General features: G+C 57.1%; 2 protein-coding genes across 3 annotated transcripts; both read right to left on the bottom strand.

The window, feature by feature from the left end:
- Positions 1-2,067: 2,067 nt before the first annotated feature.
- Positions 2,068-11,960, bottom strand: CDH16 (cadherin 16). 2 transcript variants are annotated; one of them, XM_006769812.2, is made up of 18 exons: positions 11,783-11,960; positions 10,827-10,884; positions 10,480-10,563; positions 9,935-10,090; positions 9,728-9,866; positions 9,219-9,377; positions 8,202-8,398; positions 7,428-7,550; positions 7,063-7,213; positions 6,596-6,823; positions 6,425-6,501; positions 6,161-6,349; positions 5,817-6,058; positions 5,139-5,272; positions 4,175-4,417; positions 3,903-4,010; positions 3,474-3,590; positions 2,068-2,418 (listed from the first exon to the last, which is right to left on the bottom strand). In XM_006769812.2, the coding sequence occupies exons 2-18, from the start codon at positions 10,869-10,871 to the stop codon at positions 2,321-2,323; spliced, it is 2,490 nt and encodes an 829-aa protein (XP_006769875.2). In that variant the 5' UTR covers positions 10,872-10,884; positions 11,783-11,960; the 3' UTR covers positions 2,068-2,320. The 2 variants fall into 2 exon arrangements, with proteins under 2 accessions (XP_006769875.2, XP_006769876.1); XM_006769813.2 differs by having other exon boundaries at positions 11,787-11,860.
- A 3,186-nt stretch (positions 11,961-15,146) lies between these two features.
- Positions 15,147-17,792, bottom strand: RRAD (Ras-related associated with diabetes; the record flags this gene model as incomplete). The annotated part of the gene is made up of 4 exons (XM_006769844.2): positions 15,147-15,758; positions 16,559-16,763; positions 16,893-16,966; positions 17,639-17,792. Coding segments are annotated over 4 exons (711 nt in total), but the record flags the coding sequence as incomplete, so codon positions are not given.

Here is a 17,792-nt window from a genome sequence, read left to right as displayed (position 1 = left end):
TCTCAAGGGAGGCTTATGAGATGCTCCGGGGAACTGAGCCTGGGTCCCTGGGGATTGTGGACCTTGTGGTCAGCACCAACATGGACACAAACAGACAGCGGCCTGGAGCCTGGAGCCCCAAGAAAGAAGCCCTCAATGGAGAGTGTCATGCTGAGCCACTCAGAGAAAGACAAGTATCACATCACCTCACTCATAGGTGGAATCTAATGCACAAAATAAACTGATAAACAAAATAGATCCAGAGACATAGAAGCAGGGAACAGACTGAATCTCAGAAGGAAGGCAGGGATGGGGGGTGGGGAGAGATCAACCAAAGAACTTGTATGCATATATGCATAACCCCATGGACACTGACAATAGGGTGGTGACGGCCTGGGGTGGGGAGGCTAGAAGGGGATCAATAGGGGAAAAGGGGAGACATATTTAATACTTCCAATAATAAAGATTTTTTTTAAAAAAAGAAGAAAAGAAGCCCTCAAGATGGGGCAGATGCCTTAATTAGCCCTTGTTTCCTGTCATCCACTCTTTTCTTTGTTGGTGCCCCACCCACCTGCTCACTAACCCAGACATCCACCCAGGTACCCACCCACCCACCTCCCTCCCTATCTCTCCATCCAGAACAAGGACACAGAAAGGAGGCGATTGCAGGGTTCCAGCTCAGGGGCTGCACCCCACTAACTGAATGGACTTGGAAAGATCCCTCCCCGTCTTTGTGATTCACGCCCCTAACTTTACAAGAAAGAGCTGGCCTGGTTGATGGCTCAGGTCCCTTCTGAGGGATCTCCTGGGAGCAGAGACCTTCTGAAGGCTCTGGACCCTTCTGGAGAAGTGACACGACAAACCTCAGCCAAACAGTCCCCCCTTGTGGCCTGCTCCCAAGACTTCCAGTTGCAGCCCTGACCTTCAAGATCTTCCACTGGAAAGTGGGGCAAATAATCCCGCCCTCCCAGGTTGGTGGGTAGGTTAGATGAGGTGCTGCCTTCGAAGGGCTTTGTCCCTTGAAGATATCTGCACGGATGCAGGCCAAGAAGAGGATCCTGGGAGAGGGGGAGGGGAGGAAGCTGGGCTTGGACCACAGTAGTCTGCAGAGCCTCCGTTTGGCTGGGATCAGGCTCAGAGTCCATCCCTGGACTGGGGATCCTGGCTGAGTCTCCCAGGCTCCCCCAGGCCAGCCAAAATGCCTGCACCATCTCTCTTGGCCCCCATCCTACAGAATCTGCCAGGAGTAGAGATTATCTCCTAAAAATAGGGCCTGGGCCCCACTGAGGTTGTTTTTCTCCTTTCCCCGTGATTTACCATCATCGGCTCAGGGTGCCTAGGACAACAAGTCCTACTCTGGCTCCCCAGAGACCATTGGATGGAGGGGTGGGGAAGAGCATGTATCTGGGGTCAGTCAAGGGTCAGGGATTAGAGGTCAGCCTGGAGGTGTGGTCAGGGCTCAGCAGGGCACCAGGGCCATGGCTTCATCTTGGACTCGGGGATAGGGTTCCCCCGGGGCAGAGCTGATGTAAGGGTTTCTATCCCACCCCTGGTGTCCATCTGAGGGGTTCCCCTTCTCTGACTTTCTGCAGAATCCCTGTGCCCTGACCAGCCTGTGTGTGATGCACAAAGGTGCCCCGGGGTCAATGCTCGGGCAGAGGGACCCATCCCGACCCTCACCTGTCCTGTTCTAGCCCCATGGGGCCTTCACGATTCCTACCCAGACCCCTCCTGAGACTGAGAGGCCTCTACCCACCGCTGTGTGCAGGTGACACACGCATAGAGACACGAGTGTGCTCGCACATGAGCACAAGACATGGACTTACACGGTGCCCCCTTGTAGCAAAGATGGTATCCAGGAAGACCCAGAAATGACACTCGCAAGGACTCCCTTCCCAACCATCACCAGGATGGAGTTGATCCAGCCAGGCTCTGCAGCCAGTGGTCTCCAAATGCCCGTGAAAATGATCCACCTTTTCAAGATCTCACCGCTGCAACTTTCCCAAGAGGGAGCCCCCAGACCCTTTCTGAACAGCAGGATATGGGGCAAGTGGACACAGGTAAACACACACACACGGACACCTGGACTCATGTGTCCCCTAGGGCCCATGCCCAGTTCTCTGAGGCTTTATTATCGGACAAACATGCCGCCATTCGGAGCGCTCCCACGGGCAGCCCGCAAAGTCAGTGTACAGACACGTCTGGCCATGTTGCCTCCACCCCAGGGCAGGTGAAGGGCTCCTGCTCTGACCTGGCCCGTGGAGCTGCGGTGCTGGGCCCTCTCCCAGTAGATCCAGATGGAGTCAGAGGCCAACCTCCTAGCTGGGACTGCCTGGACCGTTCAGACCGCCGCCTTCAGGGGCACACTGTCCGCTGGCTGGTCCAGGTCCTTCTTCCTCGCCAAGGTCAAGTGGGTGAAGATGAGGACGAGGAAGATGCCTGAGGGGCCCAAGCGGGATGGATCAGCCTTCAGGAGGGGCCATGGGACTGTCCATCACTAGGGATGCCCTGCTATTAGTACTGGTTTAATGAGGACCAGCACTTCCCAGCCGGCATCCCTGCGGCTGGGCTGGCATGGCCCTGTGGTCCCTGTGCCTGAGGAAACCTGACTTGCTCAGCCTGCTCAGCTCTCGCCAGGCCATCCCTCCAGAGGCCACCCAGAACTCCCCACCCTCCAAGGTCCCTTTCTCTTCGGAGCAGTTTGGGTGGGAGTCATCTGATAGCCAATGAGTTGTTCCCATGGTTCGCTGAGAGAAAAGCACATTGTAGCCCTGGCTGGTTTGGCTCAGTGGATACAGTGTCAGCCTGCGGACTGAAGGGTCCCAGGTTCGATTCTGGTCAAGGGCACATGCCCGGGTTGGGGGCTTGATCCCCAGTAGGGGGCGTGCAGGAGGCAGCCAATCAATGATTCTCTTTCATCATTAATGTTATTATCTCTCTCTCGCTCCCTCTCCCTTCCTCTCTGAAATCAATTAAAAAAAAATTTTTTTTAAAATAAAGACACATTGTAGTGTAGGATTGTGCTACCAGCCTGGAAAAAATTTAGGGGGCTAAAGAAAAAAAAAAAAGAGGATGGAGAGAGAGGCTTGGACTGAAGGAATTAAGCTAGAAAGACCCAGGCTTTGCCACACCCTGGCTGTGTCACCTTGGACAAGCTACTGAACCTCTCTGAGCGTCAGGGACTTTATCTGGAAAATGGGGAGATGCCAGGATCTACTCACAGGGTCGTGGGAATGATTCAATGTGACAATGCTATGCTTGGCAAAGGGCCCGACACACAGTCACTGTGTAATAGTGTAGCAGTAAATGCTGTTATCCATGATGACAGTGGTGAGGTGATAACAGGAGGCAAAAGCATAATGACTAGGACAGTTGCGGGGATTTCTCCAGCACGCAGAGCACCAGGGGGGACACAGACACCATTTATCCGGGGGAGGTGGTGACTCTGACCATCCATCACCCTCCTCCCTGCAGGAGCCCAGCCCCCCCATTACCTATTGCTAACAGGGTGCCCCCGAGGATGCCCACTGCCGACAGCTTCGTGGGCATGCCCTTCATGCGGCCCACCTTGCGCATGCACTGCCCCTCCACATTGCATCGGCACACGATCACTGGGGGCAGGCAAGGGAGGAGAGTTAAAAGTGGTGGTAGTAGGGTCTCCCCGGCTGTTTGGAGCTCCCAACCTGGCCCAGCTGGCTGCTTTGTGTGTTTTTGTGGACACGTATGTATTCGTGTGTGGGGAGCATGCATGCTCCTCTGTGCGTGTGCCTGCATGCAGGAGTCTGTGTGCCCAGCCACAGATGTGCAGGTGTGCTCAGGCATATGCTACCCAGGTGAGCCTGCAAACACGTGTACCCAGCCTCTCCCCCTGCATCCAGGAGTTCCCTCTGGAATCGCAGGCTTCACCAGAGCCCTGGCCTCACCTCGGACCAGGAGCTGCCACATCCGGTTATTGTGGCTGACAACTACAGGGACGGAGTATTCACGTGGCTCCACCCAGTGCAGGGCCAAGGTGAGGTAGGCATGGGAACCTGTTGGAACCATAAACAGTGATCAGAATCACTAGCCTGCCCAGGCCCTCTGGGGGCTGCTCCCCCTAAGCCCCGCCCCAGCCCCACAGTGGAAGGGCATCTCACTTCAAGTGCCACTCCCTCCCTGCCTGGGCCACAGCGTCCCCCCCTCCCCCACCACACACCATTGAGAGCCTGGATGCGCCAGTCCCGCTGCACCGTGGGGTTGGGACCAAGGGCAAAATTGTAGGGACCGTGCCCATCAGCCAGGTCAGTGTCCTCACTGGCTCCACTGACAACCACACCGTGGTTCTTGCGGGGGGTGCAGAGGTGTCGGGTGGGCATGAGGGGCAGAGTTGGGGCTGAGGCAGAAGCGTCCTTCAGGAAGCGGATCACGAGGGTCACAGCGGTCCTCAGTGTGGGCTCACCTGCAGAGGAGGCAGTGCTGAGCTGGCCCGGGGCCTTGCGGCCGGGGGGGTTGAGTCCGGAGTCCCCATCAGAATCACCCTGCTGATTCCCCTGCCACGGTCCCTCCCCCCATTCCACCCCCTCCCCTCCATCCCCATCATCATCCCGCACCGGTCTCTTCCTCACAATGTACTGCACTCGAGTCACTATCCAAACAGCGGTCACGCCTTTCTTTTTGTGCTTTTCTGGAAGCCAAGCTTGTCCTCACTCCCCACTAACCACCAGTCCCACTGCTGGTGCCAGGGCGCAGCAACATGGAGATGCCCCGGCTTTTTTTTGACCAGCTCTTCATCCTGCCACAGCGTCACTCAGAGTCCTCCTCACCTGGCCTCAGTGCCCCATTCAGGCTTATCTCTTGGCACGCCTGTCCCAGGAGAGCCCCCGTCCCCCTTCCATCTGCCCAGCCCCTCACCCTCTGCTCCCAGCCTGCATCTGAAGCCAATATGCCTGAGAAGCCCTCAGGGGATAAGGGACAGAGTTAGGGGGGGATAGCAAAAGGGTGGTATGAGCGGAAGGCGGAGACCAAGCGTTCTCAGAGAGGGACACTGGACCCAGCCCCTCATCCCTCCCTCCTGCGTGGGGCAGAGTATATGCCAGCAAGGGCCCCAGGGAGGCAATTCTGTTCTGCCTATCCATCTGTCTGTCTGAGGCTTGTATCCCTCCACCACTGCCTATCCATACCTGCATCCTGGGCCTCCACGAGCACTGTGTACATGTCCCCAGGCCGGGCACCCTGCAAGGGCCGGGCCGTGTGCACCTCCCCGGAGACCTCCTTGATGCAGAGCCAGCCCTCTGAGTCATTGACCAGGGAGAACCTGAGGCCCAGAGAAGATGGGGGTGGGGAGGCACTGGGATCATATATGGGGTCTTGCTCAGAGACCTCCAGGGCCATGTGGCCTGTTCAAGTTCCATACCCTCTCTGTGACTTGGGGGTGGCAGCAGTTCCCGGGGGTACCTAGTCTCTCTCTCCAGCTTCAGGGACTTATTGGTGGGGGGGGTAGGGCTTGAACCACAGATATTGTTGGTAGGAGAGGGACTCTCAGAGCCTGGAGGTGCTTAACTCAACTCCACTAGTCCCAGGTTACCCCACGAAGGGACCAGGATTGGGTAGCAGACTGGACGAGGATGATGGAGGAGGCCCCGTCCAACAGCATGAGGAGGCACCGTCTGAGCTCTCGTGGGGTCAAATACCCCTCTTCGTGTCCTGTCCAGCTCATGCAGCCCTGATCCTCCCCACGGAGTCACAACCTTGGCATTAGCCAGGTCTGAGGAATTTTGCATAGGTAATGTGAGTTGCCTCTGAGGCTCTGGGGAGCAGGGAGGGTCCAGCCCAGGGAAGGGGCTGCGCTTCTGACTCACCTGAGGGGACTGCTCATGGGGTCTGAGGGATGGATGGTCAGCAGGAGGGAGCCGGCTGGGGTGCTGACTGGGACGCTGGCCTCATAGCTCTCCTGGTCCAACTTGGGGGGTGGCACCACCTTCTCCACCAACACTGTCACTGTGGCTGTGGCTCCAGGGCCCGGGCCTGGCCCCACCAGCTCTGCCTCGCTCCGCACCACCACCACCAGCTGGTAACTTGGAGCTGCCTCATAGCTGAGGTTCTGGAACCAGTGGGGCCTGGGTCACTGTGTGGGCTGGGGTGTGGCTCACTGATGCATGCATTTGTGTATGTGTGTGCCCTTTCCCGACCCCAAGCCCTTTACCTTGAGAAGGAGTAGCTGTACATGACCAGAATCGGGCTCCCATTTCAGGCCGAAGGCCCCCTCCACATCCCCTGCCTCAATGGCAAAGTCCATGCGGCGGAAGGCGGGCTGAAGGTCGCCATCAGTAGCCAGGAGTGTGGCCACCAGAGTCCCAGGCTTTGTGTCCTCAGGGAGGCTGATTGGCTCAATCTGGAGACATTTGGATGGGCCGTGAGTCCCCCCCATCAGCGCCTCCCCGAGGTCTCTTCCCCTGCTCCTGCTTACCTGGGAAGTGGTGAACTCTGGAGCATGGTCATTGATGTCCGTGATGGTGACAGTGACCTCACACGTGCTGCTGAGACCTGAGGCAGGGGAGGGCATGTTGGGGAAGCCGGGATAGGAACAAAGGGGGCAGGGAGCCTGGGTCATCATCAGGGTCACTACCTGAGCACTTACCTCCCTCTGCTCCTCCTAGGTCAACCGCTAGTACCTGAAGAGGAATGTCCTGGCCCGCATGGAGGGGGAGAGCCCCCAGCGTCACACTGCCTGAGGCAGAGTCTAGCTCGAAGGGTCTCCCCTCTGTTCCCTCCTCAGGCTCAGGGCTCAGCAGCTGATACACAACATGGGAATTGGGGGAACCGGGGGCATCCATGTCCTCTGCCAGCAGCCTAGTCACCTCGGTGCCTGCAAAGACAGCACCCACATGGGTGGGACCAGGGCCCAGCCTGGAGGCCTCCCTTCACCCATTCCTCTTTTGTGCTGGACCGAACCTGAGCTCGTGTGTGTGTGTGTGGGTGTGTGTGTGTGTGTGTGTGTGTGTTGTGGAGGTCATTAAGGCTGGCCCCATCCCAAAGAAGAGCATGATGGGATGGTTCATAGAGACTTCACCCCTCCTCCAGCCCCTGACAAGGCCTATATCCCACCTGCGGGACTGAGCTCAGGGATGCGGATTGGGGGGCCACGTGGGGGGCAAGCAGGCGCGTTGTCATTCTCATCCATCACCACCACCAGCAGCTTCAGAGGTTCTGTGTAGTCCTCTCCCTGGGTGTTCTGAGCCCGCACCTGGAGCAGGTACTGCAGTGGGCAGTGGGGGGCTTCAGTGGAAAGCCAAGGGCAGCTCCAGCCTGGCCTGGGTCTGGGTTCCCTTCTGATGGCCAGCTCCAGCTCTCCAGGGTGCTCTGTCACTGCCTCAGTGCCTGTGGGGGATGTGACACCCCCAGAAGCCAACCAGACCGTGACCAAGCACCCCTTAGCCTGCCCTCCTGGCTTCCCCCTCACCTCACCTCACCTCAGCCTGGGATTCTCGGTCCAGCTCCATGGTCACGTAGAGTTTCCCTTTTGTATCCACATCAAAGGGTCCAGGGGGCTGGCTCTCCAGGTGATAATGCACATCCTCACCACTCCAGTGTACCTGGGAGGGGGACACAGAATGAGGACCCCCCAGGATGAGAGGCAGGAACAGCCTGGGTCAGCCCTTATTTTCCAACTATTCCTGTGTGACCCAATTACTGTGTGATCCCAGGCAAGTTGCTGTCACTCCTGGATCCAGGTAGGGCGCTTCTGCTTGGGGCACTCACTTGGGGTTGTGGCCATCCCATGGTGGCTTTGCACTGGTCCAAGCCTGGGCCCTGCCCAAAGTGCCTGGATGACCAGGTTGTTTGATTCTCTTCCCTCAGGCCGTGCCTGACCCAAGGGCATTCCTCGTGCCTGACCCAAGGGCATTCCTTGAGGAGGCCTGAGACATTCCTGGCCTGAGTGACAATCCCCAGGGCAGTAGGGCACAGCAGGGGGGTGGCAGCTGTTCTCCCTGAGGAAGCCTGAGGCAAGCTCAGGGCATCACAGCACAGAGCCACACCTGCCAGAGGATAGCAGTTGAAGGGCTGTGGGTCTGGTCCCCTGGGCCTCGAATGAGAACTGATGGGGATAGTGGAGGGAAGAGCACAGGTAGGAGGGGATGTGGGGTCAAGCTGGGCCCCCGACCCACCCCCAAAACCTCCATGAGACTCAGGTCCAGCTGCACCATCCATGGGGCTACTTCAGCCACTGATGGCCATTTGCTCACCTGGGAAATATGATGTGGGTATGGAACTTTGAGATTTTCTGCCAGGTGGATAGGCTCCAGGGGCATCCAGGTGCTCCCTACTATGGAGATATTTACAGTCGCTGTGGCCTGGTGACCTGAGGCCTGGTCACCCATATCCTTCACCTGTACCAGCAGCTGGTAGGGTCCCTCTAGAGCCTGGTCTAGACTGGTGCTCCCTAGAAGAGAAAGGGTGGTCAGCTGAGCAGGGGGCTAGGGAGCAGGGCTTCAGGGCACCTTCTCAGCAAGGTACCAACACAAAGCCAAACATATGGCACATGTTCAGGACACTCTCTTGGCCAAGGGATGAGAAGGGCGTTTAGCACTATTGTGAGCACCCAACCAGGACCTGAAGTTTGCAAAGTCACGTCCATATCTATCCACACAATGAAAGACTGATGGCCTGGATGGGTGGATCATCAGGACAGGGGTGGGAAGAGTACACGGGTGAATGAGGAGATGAGTAGATGACCAGTTGGATGAATGGATGGTTGACTAGGTGGGTGAATGGATTGGAGTTTGGGGAGCAGTAAGATGGATGGGGGTTTGGGTGTGTGGATGAGTTCGTTTGGATGGATGTTTGGATGAATGGACTGCATATGTGGTTGAGTGGTAGATGAGTGAATGGGTGGCCGGGTGGGTGGGCATATGACTGGCTTTTCTTCCTATCCCCCGACCATGCCTTTGGTCTGAACTCCAAGGTATAGGTCTCTCTTGCTGTCATTCTGATCAATGTCCTAGGCTACAACCCCTCAGGTCTCTCTTATCTTTGTCCCTCAGGCCCTGGTCTCCAGAGCATAAGGCTGAGGCACTCCATCCATGCCATTTCTTAACTCTCCATGCCTGATCCTGCCCCCATACATGGTTCAAGCATGACCTTTTGCCTTGAAACTCTCTATCTAGAATGTTCTTTCCTCCTCCTTTATTTCTCAAGCTCCAACCCGTCCTTCCCCAGCTGTCCCCAAATCTCCCTCCCCATCACACCCAGCTGAGGCTCACCCTTAGGGCTGAGGGCCAGAGCCCCCAGCTGAGGGTCCAGCTGGAACATGTCTGGGAAAGGCTGAGCTGGGGCCTGGTTCAGAATATGGAATCGGAGATCTGAGTTGGCTGTTCCTGGCTCATCCTCATCCGAAGCCTCAAGGAAGAGGAAGGGAATGCCTGGTATGTACGGAGAGGGCAAACCATAAGGGATATGGAGGATGGGAGTCTCCCACGCCTCCCTATCTCTTCCTGGTCCTTCCTTCTTTATCCATCATCATATCAGGACTTAAGGTAAGTCACAGCTTTTTACCCCACTTCACAGATGAGCAAACTGAGGCCACTGTGGATGGGACTCACCTGAGGACCCTCAGTGGGATAGAGGAGTGCAGGATGGGACAGAAAAGGGAGAAGTCAGCTTGGACCATGGCTGCCCTGTTCGTATGCTGCCTCTGGCCATCTCTTTACTCTCTGCTCTCCCAGCAATGCTCACCTGACCTTGCTGTGAGCTGGCTTCCCTGACCACTCACCAGGCCTGGTGCCCTGGCTCAGCCGAACGCTGTAGATGGCCTGGGAGAAATGGGGCACCTGATCGTTTTCATCCTTCACATGCACAAGCACAGGCTGTGGGCCCCACAAGACACGTCCATCGTCAGTCTCCAGGACGACCTGCAGGGGAGGGTAGTTAGTGCCCCGCCCTGCTTTCGCTGCTCCCCCCACACCTGACCCAGCCCTACCTGTAGCTGATACTCTGGCTGTTCCTCTCGGTCCAGGGCTCTGGTCACCATCAGGAAGCCGGACTCAAGATCCACAGCAAAGGGGCTCTCAGCTGCCTTGCCTGAGTTTCCTAACAGCGCAATCTTGCCCCCAGGCTCCCCACGAGGTAGTGGCAGCTGGTGGGGGAGAACAGAGGTGAAAGGGGTGGAGGCCAGGCCTGGGGGATGGCCCCATTTTATAGGTGGGGAAACTGAGGCTTGGAGAGGTCACACAGCCAGTAACAGGACTGAGATTCAGTCCTGTACCTGATGCTCCCTAATACTCCCTGCCCTTCTCTCTAAAGCCTGAAACTCTTCTTCCAATACCTCATTCTTTAACTTAAAGATCTACTTTCTTCTGGAATTAAGATCTTGCTAGTCATACACGCTGTATTGCATATTCTCCAGAGAGCAGGGTTTAAAAGTAAGCCAGAGCAAGAAGGGAAAGGAGTGCTGGAGGTCAGGGAAGCAAGCAGGATTTGGGGAGGGCAGCCCACCTTGGTCAGGTACACCTTGGTCAAGCTCACCTTGGTCAGGTACAAAGGGAAATTTCCACCATAGTTTTCTGGGACTTCCACATGCAGCTCTGCAGGCTGGGCCTCGGGGAGAGCCTGTGGGAGGATTCTCACCTTGTCACCAGGCTCTATCTTCCTGCCCTGGCACTGGGGACCTCACAGGGAGGGGAATTTCTGCCTCTTCCCTGGACCTGGCCATACCTGAGCGCATCCACCCTCACGATCCCGATAGGCAGCTCTGATCCCCTGCCCCCAACTACTACCAGCTATGGTAGGTGTAAGGGGTCCAGGTGGAGTGGGGAGCAAGGGTGCCTATCCCAAAGCCAGGATCCGAAGGAGGGGAGCAGGACTCAGCTCACCTGGGGGATGGACAGGCAAAGCAGCCACAGCCAGGCAGGGACCATGGTCAGGACGGGCCTGAGGGACAGGGCAGTGAGGATCCAGCCCAGATGGGTGGGCAGGAGGCTCTTCCACCCCTTTCCCCCTAGAAAGTATTCCTCTCCTCATCCCCACTCGCTCCAGGCCTTGGCTTTTCCAAGCGCCGTGGGTGGTAACCGTCCCTCCTGCAGATGAACCTTCTCCTGCCGGATCACTATGGGGCAGGCAGCCAGGCCTCCTCCTGTCCCCTTTCAATGCTGTACCAGCAACTCTCAAAGCTGCCCTCCCCAGCCCACCCACGTGGACACTGCCACCACCTTTATCCCCTGCCTCAGCTTATTCCAAATACGCAGACAGACTGGCCTCCTCTTCCTCCCCTTAGAAGGGCTGGTGGCTCCCCATTCCTGGCAGGGTAGTGTCCAGCCGCTCAGCCAGGCACACCAAGGCCCCCAGGCCCAGCCACCCTGCTGCTTGTTGGCTCTTGCCCCACAAGGATCTCCGTGGGACTTCCATCTCCAGACCGCTGTCTCCTTCCCACCTTAGCCTCCCCATAGCAGCCCTGAAAAATCACACAAGTTTGGAAAGACCCTGATGACAGCAGTTGCCTCATGTTGCAGGCAAGGCCTGAAGGACAGGGCCTGACCAAGGTCACAGAGGATTAATGAACCACAAGGAGAATTCCTCCTGGAACAGAGGACTCCTGGTTCAGGGTCTCCAGGGCTGCTCTTCCTTCCACTGCCATCCTACACACTCAGGGGAGGAACGCTGCCCTCATCGTGGCATTTTCCAGCACTCAGCACGGAGCTGGGCACACGGAGCATGGACAACCACTCCGATCTTCCCTGGATGGCGGAGGGACAAGGCAGTTTCTCCGTCCCCCACCACCAACCCCACCTCAGCCCTGCCCACCCTCCACCCCCAATGCCCAGGCCTTCACCTGCTAGTGCCTAAAGCTGGCTCCCTTGGTCCAGCTGCCAGGTGAGCAGGTTTTTCTCCAAGGAGTGCAGGCTGGACCTGGCTGGGTGGAGCAGGGAAGGGCAGACACTTGAGCAGGCAGGGCGTACACTTGAGCAGGTAGGCGGTCCCGCCACGCTTGCTCGGGAATGGAAAACACCACTGGGCCCGCAGCAGCAGGCCTGGCCTTGCCCAGCCCCCCAGGTTATTCATTGACTTTGGAAAGCTGGGGGCTGCTCAGCATCCGCCACTGCCAGCCCCAGGAGGTGGGGAGCTCTTCGGCCTGGCACTCCTCCCACCCCGACACAGCCCAGTGGGCACTTCTCAGCCCTCTGGGCCTGGACAGTACCGTCTGTGGGTTTCCCATCCGCAGATTCCACAAACCATAGGTCAACAATATTCAAAAAAGAAATTATGTTGTTGATGTGTAGTTAGGCCTACGATGATTACATCTTACTAAACAAGTACAGACTTTTTTCCTTCTCATTATTCCCTAAACAATACAGCCTAACAACTATTTACATAGCACTTACATTGTGTTAGGTTTTGTAAGATGATTTAAGTATTAGGTATTATAAGAGTAGGTATTACCAGATGATTATAAAATATATTAGATATGGTAGAGATGATTTAAAGTATACGGGAGGATGCGCATAGGTTATATGCAAATACTGCAGCATTTATATAAAGGACTTGAGCATCCCTGGGTTTGGGTATCCTGGGGCGTCCTGGAACCAATCTCCCATGGAAACGGAGAGACGACTACTTTTTCTATGGCTCCAGATTCGATCCCACTTCTCCCTCATGCACCTTCTGCAGCCCCACCTTGGCCCACTCTGTTCCTTTTGTTTGGATGCCCTTCCCACCACTTCATTTGTCTGGTGAGCACCTGCTCAGGCGTCGGTACTCAGCTCATCTTCCCTTCTCCGGGAAACCTTCCCCGCGCTCCCAGGTTTGTTCAGGCTTCTCCTCTGAGAATACCCCCACCCCATGCCGTGTGCTATCGCTACCAATGCAGAGAGGACACCAGATTTGCACTGTCTGTCTCTCCCATCAGACTGAGAGCCCCTCCAGGGCAGCATGCAGGGACCCAGCAGTGACCGTCCTTGCCCAGCCTCAGCAGCTCCCCGCTGTCTTGTGGAACTAAGACCAGGAGCTGAGGCTGCACGCGAAGGAGAGATGAGCAGGACACCACCTGAAGTGGGCATTCAGGGCTCCAGACCACCCACCAGTGGGGCAATAGGTGAGGGGACAATGGCCTGTGAGATCCCCTGAAGCTCCCTAAGTGCTCACACTAGTCCCTGGACACTGAAAGGGCTGAGACAACAGACTGTCGTGTGCCTCTGAGGCGGAAAGAGAAGATCAAGCCAGCTCAGGTGACCTTGAGAGAATTGCAGGGCTGTCCAGGGGCCCTTCCCCCAGGGAGGCAGCCAAGCAGAGCCAAGAGAAGCTTCTGCGGCCTGGGAGTCCAGAACAAGTTGGGGGGAGGGTGGGAAAGGTCATAAGGTCTCTAATCTCTCCTGTCCTCAGAGCTTCCCATGGTCTCCCCTGAGTCCTTCCCACTGCATATCTGGTTAATTTCTCTCAGGCTGGAGGCTGGGCCAGGACCCCTCAACTGCACCCAATCTTGCCTGTCACAAGCTGTGTGCCTGCCTCAGGGTCACCCCAGGCACCCCAGCCTGGAGCAGTGCAGTGTGGGGATGTTGAGGGGTCTTGTGTGTGTTAAGCTCAGCTGTGGGCAAACTACGGCCCGCGGGCCGGATCCGGCCTGTTTGAAAAGAATAAAACTAAAAAAAAAAAAAAAAAAGACCGTACCCTTTTATGTAATGATGTTTACTTTGAATTTATATTAGTTCACACAAACACTCCATCCATGCTTTTGTTCCGGACCTCCGGTCCAGTTTAAGAACCCATTGTGGTCCTCGAGTCAAAAAGTTTGCCCACCGCTGGTTAAGCTCCTACAATGTGCCTGCTCTAAGCACATGACTTCATTATTCCACCCACTGTATTCTGAAAAGGACATCATCCCCATGTCACACACTGGGGCACAGAGGGGTTGAGTGGCTTGCCGAGGGTCACACAGCCAATAAGTGGCAGAAGCAAGAAGGTCTGGATTCTTCCTCAGGCTTCGAGACCTTTACCTGCCTGAGAAACCCGTACCTTCCACATGCCTTGAAGTATGTTGGGGGAGGGGAGAGCAGCAGAAACTTTGAACTGGTTCGCATGTCCCTGGGGGGCATGTGGGTTCGTCACAGAGGTCCCATACATGGAGGAGCAGCCTTCAGACCCCCTCCTGCCGTTGAACAACTGCGATCAGGGCTCTCACCAGGCTGCGAGGGCTCCCAGTGGAATGAACAACCTGAACTAATGAAGGAATGCATGCACTCTGGCCTGGAACCTTCTCAGAAACTCCCAGCCTTGCCCCAGGCTGCCTCCAAGCTCTGGAAACCAGCACACCCCATTCCATATGCCAGTCCCCATTCAGCCACTTCTACCTGTGTGACCTCGGGCAAGCACTTCGGTGCCCAATCTGCCATTGCTGAATGGGGACGCTTGTTCCTCAAAAGACCTACATAACTGCAGGCACCTGTGCCCATGAGGGCTCTCCTTTCTGGGGGTGAGGGGGGTGAAGGGGGTGGGGGAGCGGGGACAGGCACACTTCTCTCAGTGATCATGCACACATTCCCACACAGATGCAAGGCCTCTCATTCCAGGCTGGGAGGGCTCCAGGGACCTGTTCCTGCCAATACCAGAAGCAGGGGACGTTCTGGCCTGGCCACTCACAGTGGAGGGAACAGTGAGGGCCCTCAGCCACCCAGCCTCAGCAAGGAGGTGGGGAGCTATTCAGAGTCAAGCCCATAGGATGTGCCTTCCTCACCTCACCCTTAACAAGCCAGGGAGTCATAAAGTCTCCCACAGCCACACACACCCCACACCACCACCACCCCCATGCATTTCCAGCCCCTGTGGAGGGAGCAGGGTAGAGACACCAGCTGGAGGGCCAAACCCAGGGTTCTTATTCGGCCATGAGACTTGGGGCAGGATGAGGTCCCTCGGGCAGCCTCGGTTTCCCTTACACACAGCGGAGTGATTGAACCCTCAACCAACTGGGCAATGCCAGGCCCCAGCAGTTAGTGAAGAATCTGGATAACGCCTGGGAGGGACTCATGTCGCCTCCTGCTGCTGGGACCCCAAAGCAGGCCCCAGTCACACCTGCCCCCTCGGACGCAGCTGGCTACATCTGGGCCCAAACATTAGGATAGGCAAGGCCACACACTTTGGGAAGCCTGCCTGTTCCTGCAGTCCCTCCCCTCCCAGGAGGAAACACAGAGTCCACAGCCTCCAACTATCAGGAAATAATCTTTATTACAAAAATCTGCCTGTAAACAAATAGCCACCGCACTGAACAGCCACCCTCCAGGGCATGCACACCACGTGGAGAGAGAGGCAGCGTCCTCTCCCCACACACAGAGCTGTCCCAGGAGCTGGGCTCGGGCTGCTGCTTGGGACTCACATGGGCCTGCCCAAGCGCCTCTTTGGGCCCAGCCCTCGACGGCCAGTGGAAGCCACCTCCCTGGGCAGCCCTGTCTGTCCATGACCATGAGGCGGGGGATACCGGAGTCTGGGCTAGCCCACCAGTCTGTCCAATGATCTGCACAACGCAGGGAGTGCCCTTGAGGCCTAGAGCACCGAGAGGTCGTGGCAAGACTTGGACTTGGCTCGGAAGGCCATCTTGCGGCTGTTGCGTGCTACGATGCGGCCCAGGAAGCGCTTCGCCTTCTTGCCGAGGCTCTCTCGCCGCCTGGTACCCGCTTGCCGGCGCGCATTGGCCTCTTTGCTGTCCCTGCGCAGGCGTATCTGGCGCACGACGCCCTCGAACAGCGCCTGGACGTTGTGGTGCAGTGCAGCTGAGGTCTCAATAAACTTGCAGTCAAAGACCACCGCACAGGCCCGGCCCTCTGGTGGAGGTGGGGACAGGCACAAACCAGTCAACAAAGGGGGGGTGCGTGAGGAGCCCCCGCAAACCCTGGACACCCCAGGGCAGCTACCACTCAGGAACCTACGGGTAAGCTCAGAAACTGAGACCCCAGCCCTGTATGGAGGGTCTCAGGTATTGCTGGTCACCCGACTGGGTGTATGAGTTTAAGGAGCTCGGAAAGGCCCACAAAAGGAGACTCATCTATTGAAATAATCCGAAGTCTGATACATAAATGGAAGTGCTGCAGTCGTCAACACGGGAGAATGAGAACTTTGTTGGATAGCTGAGTGTTTTATATCGTGATGAATGACCAGTGGAATGGTGGGTATGTAACCAAGTCACTGCCAGGTTCCTCTAAAGGGCTCAGTTCTGGGGGCCACAAAGGAGGATACTCAGCCCAAGAGGGCAGGGTCCTCCCCAGGGGCAGCCTGCTTCGAGACTGGCCCAGGCCTGGGTCCAGGCTCTGACCTCCTGGCCTGGTTCCAGGCACTCTCCTCACTCCTCGTCTGTCAGGCCAGGGCCACAGAGGACAGGAGAGGGGGGCCCTGAGTTGACCCTGCAGCTGCCACCTCTCCTGGTGCATTTGGGCCTTTCCCCAGCACTCTCAGGTTTGGGGGAGTCCTGTGGGAGGACAGCAGCTCTCTCCTTCTCCCCCCACAAGTTTTCTTCCTGAACATTTTTAGCCACTGACGATCCCCCGGGGACTCAAGCTGAGTCAAGCCTGAGTGGACCGCAGCCCAGCCAGGATCTCCCTCCTTTTCTGACCCCCACCCTGCTCACCATCCAAGGAGACCTCCCGGGAGCGCACCAGGTCGCTCTTGTTGCCCACGAGGATGATGGGCACGTCGTCCGTCTGCCGCGCCCGCCGCAACTGGACCCGCAGCTCTGAGGCCTTCTCGAAGCTGCCCTTGTCCGTCACTGAATAGACGATGACGTATGCATCCCCCATGGCCATGCAGTGGCCAGGTAGCCAGTGGCCCCCATCCTGAAGAAGATAGACACACACACATCTACCCAACAGTCCCCGTGCCCCAGCTACAAACTGTTGCTCCCAGCAGGCCCCTATCCCCAGCTCACCCCTCCCACCCACCCTGGGTCTCAGCCTGCATCCTACCTGCTCCCAAATGTCATAGACCATGAGCGATGCCTCTTCTCCATCCACCATGATGGAACGATCATACGTGTGCCCTAGACAGGAAACCGGTAAGTAGTCAGGTTATTTGCTGGCTGCCAAAAGCCTCCCCCAACCCCCAGGTGCCAGGTTTCCTATTCCGGACACACACCCCAACTCTCCCCAGAGCCCCCCTCCCAACCTTCCTGTCCACTGATGGCTGTTATGTGGCAACAGAAGTGGGGGGCTGGGGGGTGGGGGAGCGTGGAGAAGGAAGGCATGCTGTGCCTGACCCCCACCTAGACACCCCTTCCCCAAGCTAGCAATTCCTCTGCTTCCTGCCCACCCCCCCACCCCCGGCCCCCCGCCCCGTTGCCTGGGTGGTTCTGACCACGGTGGCCTGAGTTAGAATAATGCTAGTCACATCCTCTGGGGCTTCAGTCACCTAAGGCACCTCTCCTAGAAACTCCCTCTGACTGTGTTCCTGTCCATCTGGCAGGAAGGGCTGTCCTGCCCCATCCTAGAGTAGGCATATGTGTGCCCCGGGCCTTCCACTCAGTATTTCTTCTTTTACTAAGGGTCCCTTCTCCCTTAATTTCCCCAACTGTGAAATGGGTAGGTAGAGGCATGATTCTGAAAGTACCTTCAAATCCCTTGGTATTTGCCACTTTTATTCCAGGTCCCCAGCCCTGTAGCCCCGTGTCCTAACCCTGGGATCTCCCCTCCTTGGAACAGTCCCAGCCCCTCACCTGCGGCCTCTGCTTCAGGCCCGTCCTCTAAGCCACCGAAGATGCGCGCCAGAGCGCTCTTGCCCACGCCGGGCGCCCCCAGCAGCAGCACCTTGTAAACACTCTCATCCGAGTCACTGCCCCCTGAGCTGAGCGAGTCCGAGGAGCTCTCAGG

This window comes from Myotis davidii, unplaced genomic scaffold, assembly GCF_000327345.1.
Source record: "Myotis davidii unplaced genomic scaffold, ASM32734v1 scaffold243, whole genome shotgun sequence".
NCBI classification, from domain to species: Eukaryota; Metazoa; Chordata; class Mammalia; order Chiroptera; family Vespertilionidae; genus Myotis; species Myotis davidii.
The sequence above is the reverse complement of the archived record's forward strand: the minus strand, read 5'-3'. Positions and strand labels throughout refer to the sequence as shown.

Coding starts and splice junctions, on each gene's coding strand:
- CDH16 (XM_006769812.2), bottom strand. CDS start 10,871: ATGGTCCCTGCCTGGCTGTGGCTGCTTTGCCTGTCCATCCCCCAG. Junction 10,564..10,826: donor TTTGCCTGTCCATCCCCCAG/GTGAGCTGAGTC, acceptor ATCCTCCCACAG/GCTCTCCCCGAGGCCCAGCC. Junction 10,091..10,479: donor TCCCTTTGTACCTGACCAAG/GTGAGCTTGACC, acceptor CTCCCCCACCAG/CTGCCACTACCTCGTGGGGA.